The following is a 16,257-nucleotide window of genomic DNA, read 5'->3' as shown; positions in this document are numbered from 1 at the left end:
CATTGATACAAATGAGCATATAGATGCATTGATTTCTTGACTAAGTTTCATGCATATGTACTGGATATTTCTTCATAATCAACAATCATATTTAGTATCCAGAGGTTTCTAACATACACCCATACCATCATTGTTCATCATAAAGTATCCAATTCAAGTGTTCATGCAAGTAATCTTAATTTATTTATGTTAACATCATGGAGAAATAAAGTTAACCTAATTTATCCCTAAATTAGAGAGAATACATTAATTTTGCAATAAAGTTCATAACATAGAAAAGTTTAAGCATAATCGAGTAAAATAATGTGATTGAGCAATCTCTAAACTAGATTAAAATGCAAAAATCTGATGCTTTTTCCTTTGATAAATTTCTCTAGTATGTGTGTGTGTGTGGGGGGGGGGGGGGGTAGATTGAGAGAAAATGATTAGGTTGGTTGATATTAAGTCTGATTGCATTTGCCAAAGTTCGGTAACAGGTCTATCGCTAGGCGAGATGGTATACGCTAATCGAGAGCTTATGTTTTGTCTTTTCGGCTTTCTTCTAGGTGTGTTAGGTAAGAAGTGGCACGACCATTTTGCGCTTAGAGAGCCCACCTTTTGTTTGCATATTAAAAAGAAGTATTGTTTAACATCAATTTGACACTTATTAGTGGGCACAAAAGATATATGAAATGATGTCTTGTCAAATGGCGATGATCGTTGGGGGCATAAGGCCTCATTTTATTTACTTCAGATTAGTTATATTTACTATTTTGTCTTATTTAGATGAGTTACAATCTCTGTCGCTGTAAGGATAATTTGGTGACATTTTTTGTTTGTGGGAGACATTTTTCCCTACATTGCCAACTTGGCACACTGATTTTTAACGGGGCCATCATCTTATTATTGGAATATGGCTATTGTTATTTATTTACAAGGAATCAAAAATAAAAAAGCTCTTATCTAGATCGCTCTACGAGGTGATCGAACGTGTTGGGTCCTTATATAGGAGTCCTTGTCTCCCTTTTAAGGCTATTAAACATGTTGAATCCTTGTACAGTAGTCATTGTCGCCCTCTGAGGCTATCAAACATATTGGATTCTTATACAAGAGTCCTTGACACCCATTGAGGCTACCAAACATGCTAAATCGTGTACAAGAATCCTTATCGCCCTTTGAGGCTATCAAACATGTTGTATATTTATACAAAATTCCTTGTCGCCCATAAAGTAATGTTAATACCTTCGGGAAAGGATCCCTGTTCTCCACAAGATTACCAAGGTCAAAACTTGGTTAGAGATATCCCCTGACAATTCATACAGAGACACAATAGCAAAACAAGTTAAATATAAAGAGGAACTCTTGAAGAAATAATCAGTACTACATAAGGAACCCCTGAGGCCAATTAAACAAATCTGCCAATGATGTGATTACAAAACCAAAAAGAAACAAGAAAGAGCCTCCGACCCATTGCCCGATTTCAGAAGCCTTGTTTTCCTTTGAGGTAACACCTTGGTGAGTTACTTTAGAATTAGTTTTCTCCATCACCTTATCACCCTCCAACTCAACTTTAGCATCTTTAATAGAAGAGGCGATGGGATCAACCGACAAAGGATCATATGTATCTTCCACCAACTTACTGCCATATACGACTTTCAACATGTCCAGGAGGCTTAGATCCATCCCAAGATAAAAGAAGGCCACCCTCTTCTTCACCCGCTCAAAGTAGACGTAAAAGGTCTCCACCAAACTATCTCTAAGTACATACATATCCTCATATAACTTCCTCTAAAAGTTGATGGCCTGATCCAGAGACATTTGCAACCTTTGCTCAGTGGTAGTAAAATTTTGGACTTTGGTTTCTGCCTCCTATAACTTGCGAGTCAAGGTCTTTTTCTTCTTATGTAAGGCATCTATTATCACATGAGCTTTGGATAGGTCGCCTAGATAGCCTGTGAGATTCGTCCTCATCTCATTCTCAGTTTGTGAATGTTTTTTTTCTATCATCATGCTCCATCAAAAGAACCCTCAACAACTGGTTCTCCTTGAGATTAGAAAGCTTGAGAGAGAATGTATTATAGGCAACCTTGTAATCACCTGAGAAATCCTCAAAAAGGGAATACATGATCTAGTAAACTTAATATCGTTGAAGTCGTGCTTGTTTAACATGGATGACTCATTAGAGCCTTTTATCAAGGATAATGTATGAGTGCCCGCCCCTTCTACAACACTAACATGAATTGACTTACCCTTAGGGGTAGGGGTGAAGTTAACCCCCCGCCTCTGAGCTTTTTGAGCTTGAGAAGTATGAGACGTATCCCCATCAATTTGCCCTTTTATTCCCTTGATTTGCAAGTCATCCAGATGACTCTAGAGTTTGTCTAAGTCGAAGTGTTCGACCTTCCTCCTTGACACGTCTCATTCCCCTGTCTAGAGAGATTTTAAACATCTTATCTGTAAAATAAAAATGACAAAAATGAGTACATACTCTAGTCGTCCCCATGGTCCAAGATGATCGTGGTACGAGAGCTCATGACCTTAAACAGATCCAAAAATTGGACTACCTCAATCTCTTCAATTGTAAGATGGTCAAAGTTGTACCCCATAATCTCCACATGATTAGACGTCTAAGACAAATGGAAATGTGGGGGAACCATTCGCCCCAATAGTATGTTTTGATGAGTCATCTTACCCCTCACTCTCATAAATTTGTCATTCAAACCCTTGTAGTGATTGAAATAGAGTTTAGACAGGGATATCCCAAGCAAGATGCTTAGGGTCACCTAGCCCTATTAAACAACTTCTTTGGCCTCGTAGAAGGAGAGGAACATCCTTATGGTAGGATAAACTCCCGACTGTCGATATATGATTTTGAACGCTCGTATTAAACTTCAGCCATTAGGCTTGATTTGGGATGAAACATTGCTGATCATCTTCAAATTTTCTGCCTCAAGGAGTAGAAGGGGAAAATAACCACACTGTCACGAAAAATGGGGAGGTACAAGTAAAATGAGGAAGTGTGAGAGTCGATCGAAGCTGCCATATTGGCCCTCTCCACCAAAGAACACGACTTTATAATAACTTATTCCTTGCCACATAAAGAGGAGAAGTTAACCTTCTGCCAGAAGGTGACTACTTGGTCCTCAATGGTATAATGAGATCCGATTTCCTCAACGTCCTTAGGCTCAAATGTCAGAGGTGGTCATTATCTTCTAGTTTCCTGAGAAAATATAAGGAAAAATGAATCCCTATCACTACCGCTGCTACTATCAATATCTAAATTAATGTAACTATCACAACTACCAAACATGCATAATTCCACTAATTTACAATCAACAATCACGTCAACAATCACGTCGGGACACTTAATATTCTTATAACAGTGGTTCCACAAGGATATGCGCTCATCACGAGTTGATGGTTCTACAAGGATATGAATTGGTTTGGATTCACACATTTTTGCGATAAAGCCCAAACTGAACCAAATCGAGAAACAACAAGTTGATTTGAGTTTGATTGATCAGTTGCATTAGAAACAAATGTGCAAAAATATTCTTAAAAAATATATAACTTACATCAACTAATTTTCCATAATATTATAAAATGCCTAATTTTTTTCGTTTCTCTATATAGATTGTGAATGTCAAAAATGACGTTTCATTTTTTCTTATTGAAGTTGAATACCCTAGACCAGTTTCCATGATAATCATGCTATAAATTATACTAATTAATCATGATTAGTTCGAGTGGACGGACTCCCCTATAGAATGTTAGAAACAAATGTGCAAAAATATTCTTAAAAAATATATAACTTACATCAACTAATTTTCCATAATATTATAAAATGCCTAATTTTTTTTCGTTTCTCCATATAGATTGTGAATGTCAAAAATGACGTTTCATTTTTTTTTATTGAAGTTGAATACCCTAGACAGGTTTCCATGATAATCATGCTATAAATTATACTAATTAATCATGATTAGTTCGAGTGGACGGACTCACCTATAGAATGTTGGAAATTTGTTGCTCGAAGCAATTAACATCGAGTTTTATTAGTTTGGTTCGGTTTTTACCCGAACTATAAAAATGTTCGACCCAAACACTATGATTTAGTTTGGATTTCAGTTTAGTTCAGATTTGTCTGAACCAATGAACACCCTTACTAAAGAAGATTGACTCAATTGACAATGAATTGACTCATACATTGAGAAGTCATGAGTTTAATTCCTGACATTGCTGTGAGTACTTTTTTGATGAATAATAGATAAAAATCTATTTGTAAACACTTTTTAAGTTTTGAGGTCGGCCATATTAAACTTTTAATAAGAAAAAAAGTAATTCTATTTTATATTTTGAATTGAAGTCTTATTGTTTTGATCGGAAAAATAAAATATATATTAGAAAAAATGAAATATACATGACAATAAAAAATAATTTTACATTATTAACTCATCACCGTCATACCTTCCACCACATTAAATTTTGATTTTAAATTAATATAGATATACGGTGAATTCTAATTAAATAATGTAAATTTAAAATTACTTTACTCTATCGGTAAATACTCTTATAAATTTTAATATATAGTTATGGTGCCACCTCTACTAGTTTGTATTATACGCATAGCACGTTGTTCGAATTAATTCCACTGTTCCAGGTTTCAGGTTAAGCTTTCTTCCCTCTTTCTATTTTACTTCTATCTTCCAATTTCTTCTTTCTCTTACAATCCATCTCTACGATCCCAAATCAAACCGTTAACGTAACCGAAACACACTACTCTCGTAGATCTCTCTGTCTCAAACTCATATTCCCCAAAGCTCGTCTGTTCCTTTTCTCCGCAATCCCTTCGCTTCGCTTATCTAGGGTTTCTACGAGCCACTTCCGTTTCTTCCCATTTACGGCAAGCTTTTTTCTCCTATCATATAATCGATAACTGTGCATTCCAATTCAATTGCAAACGGTATTTAACAACTTCCTAATTGCTTTTTAATTTGTTAATTTTCATTTGGACCATGGTTTTCACTCTGAATGAGTTGGAACGTGCATGTGATTGTTGGATCTACTTGTCTGAAAATGGTGGCGGGCTGGGTTTGTTTATGAATGAGAGACTGCGAAAGAGTTTGATCTGCATGAAAATTACTGCTATTTTTACTGTTTTTCTGAGTTTTGTATGGTGGATTTGAACTTAAACGTTTGTGAAAATGTGTTATTTGATAGACTTGTTGTAGTAGGTGTTAATTTTTGTGACTTGTAACGTAGCAGCTAGGTTCTAGTAACTGTATTCATTAAGTGTTGTTAACAGTAATGAAGCGGATCGTGGTTGAGAAAGAAGAGAGTCTGTTATATATAGTTTTAGTAATATAGTATTAGTTGCTCTGACCGAAAAGACAGTTAGAATATAAATCCTTAGTGGAAGTTTACTGCACTATGTAGGGTGAATGGGAAAAAGGCCAGTGTTGTAGTCACTTTGCTAAAAGAAAAGTAGAACAATTGCTGTTTTACTTTACTATTAGTTATGTTACTATAATTGCTATTTGACAACACGTTGTACTTTACCGTGTAGTGTAGAACAATCACTGTTTTTATTTTTTAAATTTTGGTATGCTGTAGCTGCTATTCGACAATACTGGATAAAAAAAATTACACTGTGGTGACTGATTTGGCAACTTCTGTATTGTACGAAGTGTGTTAATGCGGTTGGTGTTTTGGATGAGGGAGGGGCTGCATACAATTATAGCTGTAATTTGTTATGAAAATGCGTGTCCTTGATTTATATTGTGAATAAGGATTGATAACTTTGGGATGATGATTTATATTGTGAATAAGGATTGATTTAATGCGTGTCCTTGTCAGGAATTTTCGGCTACAACACACAACCATTATTTAAATATATCTCTATTTGTAATTCTTGAATGGTTTAATAACGTTTAAGGAAGAGTTAAATCCTACTCTCCCTCTCTGAAATTTAGCGGATATGATAGTAATTGCTAAGATATACTTAAATAACTGCAATATATCATAATGACAGAATTGACGTTATCTTTTTATTAGGTCTTCAATTTGGCTTGAATGACCGTGTGGCAACAACCAGGCTATGACTTCAAGCATGTTGAGTGGGGAACGAAGGTAATTTTAGACTTGTGCATTGAAAGCCACTAGATTTGGGCTAGTGATGAGGGATTTTGGGTATTCGAAAGCTAATTTGTGCCTTGTTATGCATATCATCTTCTGATATGTCGTTGTAGAAAACTAATTGTTTTTGTGATCATATTCTGATGCTATGTGCCAACCACTAGGTTCCTTAACTGAGGATGTTTCAAATTTTGATCCCTCCATTTGTGCATGAATGTATTTTTGTCAATAATATGCTGATTAGAAATTAATGATGAAAATTTTGCACAGGTGGACCTCTTCCACCAGAAGAGGTGGTATGACCGTGTTAGGGAAAGTTGCAGTTCCAAAACCTATAAACTTACCAAGTCAGAGGTATTTGATTCCTGGCTGGATTATTTACCTTCACAGTTATCTAGTGTTGTTGGTCCATGATCTAAACTTGCTTATTTTCTTCTGTTTTAAGGTTAGAAAATCATGGTCTGGACCCAAATGTGGAGATTGTACCCAAGTGAGTAAATATTCTGTTAATTTGACTAACATGTATTTTTTGGCTGGTTTTGTTCCTCTAGACTGGATAATTGATTCTTGTGTTTTCTTATATTGATTAGGGGTACCCTTGGCTGGGGCAGTAAATCATCATCTTCTGCATCAAATGCATGGGGTTCTTCTGTGTCTCCAAATGCCAATGTTGGGCCTAGTTCACCCAGTCATCTCAGTACCCGTCCTTCATCTGGTGGAAGTGGCACACGGCCGTCAACTTCTGGTAGTGATAGGGCTTCTGAACTAACAACTGGTGCATGGGGGTCAAGCTCCCGGCCTTCATCAGCATCAGGGCCATCAGCATCAAATCAGACTTCACAGACATCATTGCGTCCTCGCAGTGCTGAAACAAGACCTGGTAGTTCACAATTATCTCGATTTGCTGAACATGGGGCTGAAAATTCAGTGGCTTGGAATGCTGCTAGAACTACAGAGACACTGGTAGGCTTCTGTTCTTATTTGTGGTTAGTCACTTCATACGACGTTTTTAATGTAATTTATATGGTATCAAAATATTAATAGATTGGTTTAACCAATGTTAATGATGTTGCATCGACAATGACAATAATTGATGTGCGAGTTTATTTGCATGTTGCTAACAATTTTCCAGTTCGCACCTTCTATCTTTCTTTGGTTTGAGAATGATACAATATGCTTTCAACAGGCATAGTTTCTTTGTTAATGAAAATGTTTGCATATGTAAAAAATATCTCGTAATCTTACGATACATGTGGGTTGTATCTCAATTCAATATAAAATGGAACTCAATCGATGTGAATTTATCATGTGTATTTTTTTGTAACATGAATGTCATCTTGAACACCGATTCACTTTGATGAATCCGGTTTCATTATGATGAACCCGATTCATTCTAATGAGTCACTACCTATTTAGTATAGCCAACCATGTTTGTTTTTGTCAATTTTTTGCATTCAGCTACTTTTCTTTTGGCATTTGATTTCTTACTTGAATATTAAACTTGAAAGTTAGTAGATGAAATATCATCTTATAGTTTTACTATATCAATTATTTGTTAGTCCCTTTGTTCCAAAATAACTGCCATTTTATCATATTGTCTGCATTACTTTCTAGTCAGTATATTCCACTATACATTTATGACGATGACTTACAACCAATAGTTCTAGTTAATAGCTAATAAAGATAATTTTGAAAGGTTACATCATTCTTTAATTTATTTATAACTTTTCTCTATCTGTGTGAAAAAATCTAGGACGAAAGCTATTTTGGAACTGAGGAAGTACTTAAAAATGTCATGCTTTATTAGTAATAGTGTATCTTACAATTCATATTAATACTTGATCTGTGATTAGGAGATTAGGTCTTTCTTGATCTGTGATTAGGAGAATAGGTCTTTCGATTTGCAATTTGAATCAATTTGATAACCACATGACATTCTATTGTGTCTTCAATTTTTTTGAAATATATTTTTGATGGTCATTTTGGACTGATCGCACTCGCTCTGTTACTGCTCTGCAACATGTTTCAAGACCTCCCTGAGAAGAGAGGGAGCATTGTATCACTTATTGGTGGTTTTCCATCATAGCTCTTAGAATGTGTGGGTTGCACCTAAGTCATGTCTACAAAACCGACTTGTGGGACTACATCCACGGGATCAAACCCAACACAATGAAGGTGTTGGAGGCTACAAGGCAAAACAAATGTGACAATTAGGCGACTAGGGGAGGATCACAATGAAGGCGGAATTTCCAACAATAGCTACTATTGCGGTGTTGCAGCTGCTAAATAGATGTTGACCCACTTTGTCCATCTTTCTGTTTTCCTTTCTAGCAAAATCTACTGTCTCACTTCCACTTCTCTTTTCTACAATCAGCAGCCCGCCTGTTTTCTTCTGGTTATTTCAAATGAGCCAGCAGTTTTCTGGTCAAGTGTCATCTAATTACTGTTATGTTTTTGTCCCCAGCCTGACATTTTCCAGCAACTTACTAATTGTTATTCACCGCTCTACTGATTCACAGATGTTCTTTGTTGATTCAGTTCCAATCTTTGCTCCCCTGTTCACCGGTCTGATTCACAGTTTCATACACATCTTTTTGTTTCTGTTTTTTTTCTTTCTGATTCACAGTTTCATACACATCTTTGTTTGTTTTATTCTTTACCTTTTTTTTGCTGCTCCCCTGTTCACCGGTCTGATTCACAGTTTCATACACATCTTTTTGTTTCTGTTTTTTTTCTTTCTGATTCACAGTTTCATACACATCTTTGTTTGTTTTATTCTTTACCTTTTTTTTGCTGTGTTGCATTCTTAGCACTCCAGTTAACAAGCCTGCTAATGCTTGCTGATTTTCTGATCAATTCTTATCATTCTTTTTTAATTAATTGCACCATATTTTTTTAACAAAAGAAGTCCTTCCTCTGTATATTGTTTTTGCCGATGTTCCTAGACCTTTGTTGTTGGCTATTACTCACTTTAGACTGATGGAGATTGTGTCCATATAATGACTTTTGCGGACCCGTTTGATAGTTAGGATAATAAAGAGAAGATAGGATGAACAATCATATTATGTCTTAATCCAGTGTTTGGCAAACCAACATGTTAGGATAAGTCGATCTTGTCACTATCATATCTTGTATGTGTAATGTAATCTTATCATGGGATTAGGGTTAAATTAAAAACCAACATGATAGAATAATAAATTATTTTATGCATTTATCTTTGAATAAATAATTTAATATCTATTAAAACATCAAAATATTCAAGTTAAAAAATATAAATATAAATTATATATAATTAAAAAGCAATAAGAAAAACTAAAAAGTAGATTATTCTTGTGTGTGACAATATCTTAATTTTTTAATGGTTTTTTTGTTGCTACTTATGTGCATGACCGATTTAGTTTGATACAATGTATTTCATAATTTATATTGAATATATTATTTTATATAGTTAAATAATAAATATAAAAAATATATAGAATTATTTACCGTGTACTGTTCTTTATTAATTGCACCATCTATTTTTAATAAAAAAAACTTCCCTATTCCCATGAGTTTGTTGTTGTTGACTACTTATTCTTTATGACTTCTGATCAATAGTGTCTTTGTCTTTATTATGCTTAATAAAAATGTTTACTGTTTAAATCTTTGCACTATAAACTATTTAAGTAGGTATCCATAATCTTTGACCTACTAGCGGCAGTCTCGCTGTCAGATGCTTTGCACTGCTATCTAGGATTGACAACCATGCTTTAGAAAATGATGTTATCGAAGTTGATTTATCATCTGTGTCTGATTTTGTCCTGCTGTCCTGATGTAGGGAATTAAACAATGCAAGAATGATGATTTTTCTTTGAGCTCTGGAGATTTTCCAACTCTTGGTTCTGAGAAGGACAAATATGCACATGATGTTGAGTCGCAAGGTAGCATATTATGCATAACTATTATCAGTACTATGGGTAATATGGTTTTATACCGATTAACAGTTTTATATTGATAAGTAGTGCTGTATTCTTTAGTCCTGGTTGCATTGTACTTTTAAATTTGCAATTTTACACTGCTTACATTGTTCATTGAGGGTGATTGCTAAAATATCCAGTGCCCTTCCCCGCCTCCTTTCGATTTACCCCTTGAACTCCTAGTAGTTGCTGTGTGAATATGCACTCAGAAACCTAAAGGTTTTTTTGTTTGAAATTTGTGTTTTGCCCATTCTGTCATGTTCTGGCTGTAGAGTTGTTGTTTTTCTTTTCTTTGTCAGAGTTAGACATGAAAAGAGATTAGTATGCTCTATTACTTGACAATGACATGTTCTCTTGGTTTCTAGTATGTTGTTTTCATTTGCCATTTTCTTGTGAGGATGTCTCATCAGCTTTTTACTATTTTTTCTTAATAAGATTTCTTTTTATTAATTTGTTTTTATTAGTAAGATTTCTTTTTATTAACATGTTCATGCTAAGTTGCTTAACTGTTTTTGCTGCCGTGTTTAGTAGGTTTGTATGACATGAACTTTGAAATAGTTGAGAGAGTAACTTCAGAGATGTTAATGTTTTTGCTGCTGTGTTTAGTAGTTTTGTATGACATGAATTTAAAATAGTTGAGAAAGAAAGGAATAACTTCAGAGATGTCAATTGTGTTTTAGAAATAATTGCATTTGTTAGTTTTGATTAAAAGTTTATAAATCATTGGCAGATCATGGTTCTCATATTCGGCCAGACTCTTCTTCTGGACTTGGGAAAGAAAAAAATGAGACCTCAACTGCTGGTTAGTGTTCATGTTCTTGCGGTTATGTTAATGTGTTGGTGTTTTTTTTTTAATTTGGTGTCGGTTTGGTTTTGTTACTGCCTATTTCTGCTTCTAGGTTTGTGATTTTGCGTTGCTTGTGTTATAGATGATGTTCCTGTCCATGCTAATGCGATGGGTGAAACTGTAAATTCTTGGAGAAGAGACTATCAGGCTTTCAATGAGGATGGTATGAGGCCTGGAATAGAGAAATGGCAGGGGAATCTTCAGCACTATCCTAATGCTGGTGTTCTTCCTCAACACTTTGATGTTTGGCGGGGTGCTCCAGTAAATAACCATCAACGTGATATTTGGTTCAGAGGCCCACCTAACGGTCCTCCTTTTGCAACTCCTGTTGCTCCAGGTGGCTTTCCGATTGAACCGTTTCCATTTTATCGTCCACAATTTCCACATGCTGGTCTTCCCAATCCACCTCAAATTCCTCCTCCTGGAAGCGGTCCAAGAGGGCAGCATAATAATGCAGAAGTCTACAGGCCTCATATGCCCGATGGTTACATTCCCCCGGGTATGCCATTGAGACCTGATTTTTTTCCTGGCCCAATGGCCTATGAAGGCTACTATGGTCCTCCAATGGGCTACTATAATTCAAATGAACGAGATGTTCCTTTCATGGGAATGGCAACTGGATCACCTGTTTATAATAGAAACTCAGGTCAGAATCCACATGAGCCTGGCAATTTACATGGTAGATCTGGTGGGCATGATAATGTGGTTAAGCCATTGGCCTCAGAACCGGTAGAATCCAGTCATGCTCCTGATACTGTTGGACCTTACAGGGTTCTTCTTAAGCAACACAACAAGTGGGATGGAAAAAATGAACCAACAAACTGGGAGGACCCATTAACAACAAATGCATCATTTGTCAATGTGAGGGACCAACCGGCAATGTCTGTCCAGGAGAATGATCATATTAGGAACATGGAGATGGATTTAAGGAAGAAAAGTGTTCATGGCAAAGAAGTTTCTTCTCAAACATCGGGAAATCAAGGATCTACTTTTATCAAAAATGCCAAATCACTTGAAAGCACAGGAAGCTTTAATGAATTTGATCATATTGCAGCAAGGAAAATGGATGGTGTAGCTTCTAATACACTAGAATCTTCCTCAAGGTTGCCCGCCCCTAAAGATTCAACTCTGATTCAGAAGATAGAGGGTTTAAATGCAAAAGCCAGGGATAATTCATCTACTAAAAGTAAAGAGGAAAGAAGGAATAAGTTTCATGCTGGTAACCATGCGGAAAATGAAGTCAGTGCTGATATTGTGTTTCCTGAGACAACCCTTGCTACTGAAGTTAAAAATCCAACTGCTCTTGGAGTGGGTGCTCTTGGAGGCGAAGATAATTCTGAATCATCATCTCTCAGTGGAACAGCTACATCCAGGTTGGCCATTTTAAAAAAATATTAATTGCTCTAATTGTGATTATTTACCATAGTGAACATATTGAAATGCTTATCCACAGGCATATTTCTCATGGCATGCAAGGCAGAGGCAGTCATCGTAAGGGAAGATTTGATACTCAAGATGCTGATGGTTGGCGAAAGAAATCTGGGGTCATAGATTCTTCAACTTCATCAGGTGCACAGCTGGATGCATCTAACATTCTTGTTGGTGAGCATCAAATATCTGTTGATGCCTATGAAAGGTCCGGGTCCTATAACCAAGTAAGGCGCGAAGAAGAATCTATGCAAATCTTAGCCGATTCAGCTGATAGCCATGTACAGGTAATGCATACACTATTTCTATGCTTACTACTTGCTATGCTTACATTTAAATCTTTGACACTTTGAAACTCTTCAGCATGCTAAAACAAAAGAGTTAGTCAAGCAACGCACTAAGCAACTGCGGGAGGAAGAGGTGGAGCGGCCTAAAAAGCAAAAGGATAAAAGTCCAGTGAAGTTAGATGGGGTAAACAGACGCACACAATCCGTGAAAAGGTCAACACAGAAAGAGTATGATGTAAATTCTGCCTTGCAGAATAAGCAAGAATTTCATTCTTCTGAATCAGCAACAGTATTGGGTAAATCTGGAGCAGCCGCTTCATCAATGCCTAATGCCAATGATGCTTGTCAAATTAGCGATACCAACATTAACAAAGTTGAAACACCACCCATCTTGTCCAGTGAAACATCTTTAGAGAGACTAAAGATTGCTGACAAAGAACCTGTACTGAGTCACAATAAATCAGCGACCTTGTTCCAAGATGTTAATTGTGGTGATGCCACTAATGCTTTACAGGTTCACAACAATGCCGTGTCAAGACAGAAAAGAACGGGCCATAAACATAAACGTAATCTTTCTCTAGAGAAGACTTTGAATGTTTCTACAACCTCAACTGCCCCACAAGTTGAGAATCACACAGTGGCTTATGTTAATGTATCTACTGGCATTGCTACTGCTACGAATGAAGTTAGTTCAGCCTTACCCGTTAATTCAACTTCGATGGTTGAGTCGTCTGTAAACCAGAAAAGGAAGAATGGCAGGAATAGCAGAAACAAACAGAAGGTTGAAGAGACTTTGTCCTTGGCTTCATTACCATCGGTAATACCAAAGGAAGCTGGTCTTCCGAGAAGCTCTGTTGAAAATAAATCCAGGGTAGACATTGAGTTAGACCAGGGCTCAATTCAGACATCATCCTTGGCTAAAGACTCAAATCAGTATTCAGACCAAAGATTTATAGAAAATGAAGAACCCTTTGGTAGAATGAATAGCCAGTCAAAATCACAGCATTCTCGTAGGATACCAAGAAACACGCAGGCTAATAGACAAGCAGAGAAATCCCATGGGAGTGATGTTTTGATGTGGGCACCTGTTAAACCACCTAACAAGATAGAGATGTTGGATGAATCAAGTCAGAAAACTGAGGCAATTGTTCCCGCAAAGAGTGACCAGCAGGTGCATAATTTAAAAAATAAGAGGGCTGAAATTGAGAGATATATTCCAAAACCTGTTGCAAAAGAAATGGCTCAACAAGGAGGTTTACAACAAATTGTTTCCTCAATAAGTCAAGCTCCAGCGGATGACTGTGTTGGAAGAGTTGATTCTGGTCCTCAAGGTCCCCAGATAACTCAGCATGCTATTTCAGGTGTTGGAAAAGTGGGTTCTGCAATGGAATATAAAAATGGAGATAGCAAGCAGACTAGGGCTTGGAAAGGAAAAGCACATGGATCTTGGCGACAAAGGAATTCAACAGAATCAAATGACGTGCATGACATGCAAGATGGAGGGAACCATGGTTCTAACTCCTATCAAAATATTCAGATCCCTATAGAGCGTCAGCAAGTGCAGATGTCTGAAACAAGCTTGAGAGGACATTCAAAGCATGCTAATGACACTAGTAAACCTGATGGCTTAAACAATTCAGACAATCATGATTCAGCTGTTCCTGTTTCTGCTCCTATTATTAAAGATCATAAAGCAATGGTAAGGGAGAGGCAGGTTCCTTTTAGACGACAGAAGGGCACAGGGGTGAACCATGAAATTGATCAGAAGAAAAATGCTGGGGACACGAGAAAAGAATCATTTTTATCTTCTTCTGATCACAATCAACAAGATCTCAATGCTGTTTCCACAGAAAGTCAAAGTACTGGAGAACGAATGTCATCTCATTGGCAACCCAAATTTCAGGCATCAAATAATCAGAGAGGAAACAGGCCCAAGAAAAAGGAGTCTACTCGTACAGGTATATCATTTCGAGATGGTCAAGACAAAGAGTATAGCACTATTGTACCACAACCTCCCAGCCAATCAGTTTCTGAGAAGGGCTGGGGTGATGATGATTGGAATCTGGAGACTGTAAGGGAGAGTAGAAATGCTCCGCCAAAAGGCTACCCCCACTCAAATCAGGTAGCTGTTAGCTCAAGCGAGCAGGCTCCAACTGGTATGGATTTTAGGCATCAGCAACGCCCATCATCCGATGTTCGCAGAAATGGAAACCAAAATCGTTTTGGAAGGGGACATGAATCTCAGGGAGATTGGAAAACTCAAGATGACCGGCATTATCATAACCGACCTGCTAACCGGGAAAGACAAGTTCCAAACTTTCATAATCATTATGAGTACCAGAATAATGGGCCACATGTCGGCGACATCAAATCAGACAACTCTGAACGACCCAAAGATGGTAATTATCAGGCTGGGGGAAGATTTAGGGAGAGAAGTCAAACTCACTCGAGACGAGGTGGTGGTGGAAACTTCTCTGGTCACTAGTTAGAGTGGTGATTTTGACTAGAAGCTGTTAAAGACGAGTAGTGGTTCTACTTCAAAATGGTTTTTGTGCTCCATCAGAAGCCCTTGCATGTATGTATCGGTGCTTTGTTCAGTCATGTTGGAGTATATGTAGTGCAGGTTTCAGATTATTTGAGTTTTGAATGGGAAATGCAGTTTGCATAAGTTATGTTCTGATGATCAGTAAGCATTGGGCAGGGAACAATGAAGACGAGACCTCCATTTTTTTGGGGCTGGAGAGAGAAAGTTTGATGACCGGTGCCCTGTGATTTATATTATTCTTCCTTTGTATCTGAATGAAAATAGTAATTTGATGGCATGGTTTTTTCGTTATTTGTTTCATTGGAGACTGCTGTCCATTAACTGTGTACTCTATGTTTATTCCTTTCTATTTTATATAAGCTTATATATTTTTGGTTCCAAAGGTTTGAGTTTATTCTAAGAAAAAAACATTGAATTTTTAACAATTTCAAGAGTATTTTTTCTAGTTCTTGCTGATTTTTATATTTATTTATGACCAATATTTATTTGAGACTGCTGTTTATTTGTGACCTATATTCATTTGAGACTGCTGTCCACCTACTGAACAGTTGACTATTAAGGGTGTTCTAATGAAAGGCTTGATGATAATGTTGGAACAATTTTGGTTTTACATGAACAATTCTTAAGTTTTGATGATAAATAATTTTTTATTCTAATAGTTTCTTGAGTCTGTAGAATTTGAATTAGTGTGTAGAATTTGAATCAGTTAGATGTTAGATAAAGAATATTCTGAACAAATCAGACGCTAGATAAAACAGATTCTGAATAAGCCAAATGTTGAATAAAGTTGAACAAAATAGACTCTATACCTCGTATAGAAAAACTCTGACTTTTGGATAAAGAGATTTTGGATTTTGGACATCATCAAATTCTAAACCAAAGTTAGAATATGAAGAAGTGCTAAGTTAATAGTTAATTCTAGATATTTCAATCAACGTTTCTGAAGTAATCAATTCAGATGTACTCTGATAAATTCAAGTCTCATTTTCACTAGATTATGTGAAGTCCATCTTCAATGTTCTGAACTCTGATTAAGCTTCAAAACATCTCATATATGAAGTCAATGATCTAGAGAAAATGACT

The 16,257-nt window shown here is 36.4% G+C and overlaps 1 protein-coding gene across 3 annotated transcripts; it reads left to right on the top strand.

Moving 5' to 3' along the window:
* Positions 1-4,565: 4,565 nt before the first annotated feature.
* LOC127083655 (protein MODIFIER OF SNC1 1) lies at positions 4,566-15,556 on the top strand. 3 transcript variants are annotated; one of them, XM_051023979.1, is made up of 10 exons: positions 4,566-4,643; positions 6,031-6,105; positions 6,382-6,465; positions 6,557-6,601; positions 6,702-7,074; positions 9,929-10,031; positions 10,798-10,869; positions 10,997-12,287; positions 12,368-12,629; positions 12,706-15,556. In XM_051023979.1, exons 2-10 carry the CDS (start codon positions 6,074-6,076, stop codon positions 15,112-15,114), a joined length of 4,671 nt encoding a protein of 1,556 aa, XP_050879936.1. In that variant the 5' UTR covers positions 4,566-4,643; positions 6,031-6,073; the 3' UTR covers positions 15,115-15,556. The 3 variants fall into 3 exon arrangements, with proteins under 3 accessions (XP_050879936.1, XP_050879937.1, XP_050879935.1); XM_051023980.1 differs by having other exon boundaries at positions 4,599-4,879; XM_051023978.1 differs by having other exon boundaries at positions 4,599-4,939.
* Positions 15,557-16,257: the final 701 nt, after the last annotated feature.

Source organism: Lathyrus oleraceus, chromosome 5 (genome assembly GCF_024323335.1).
Source record: "Lathyrus oleraceus cultivar Zhongwan6 chromosome 5, CAAS_Psat_ZW6_1.0, whole genome shotgun sequence".
Classification (NCBI taxonomy): domain Eukaryota; kingdom Viridiplantae; phylum Streptophyta; class Magnoliopsida; order Fabales; family Fabaceae; genus Lathyrus; species Lathyrus oleraceus.
Note: the sequence above shows the minus strand (reverse complement) of the source record. Positions and strands in the feature narration are given on the sequence as shown.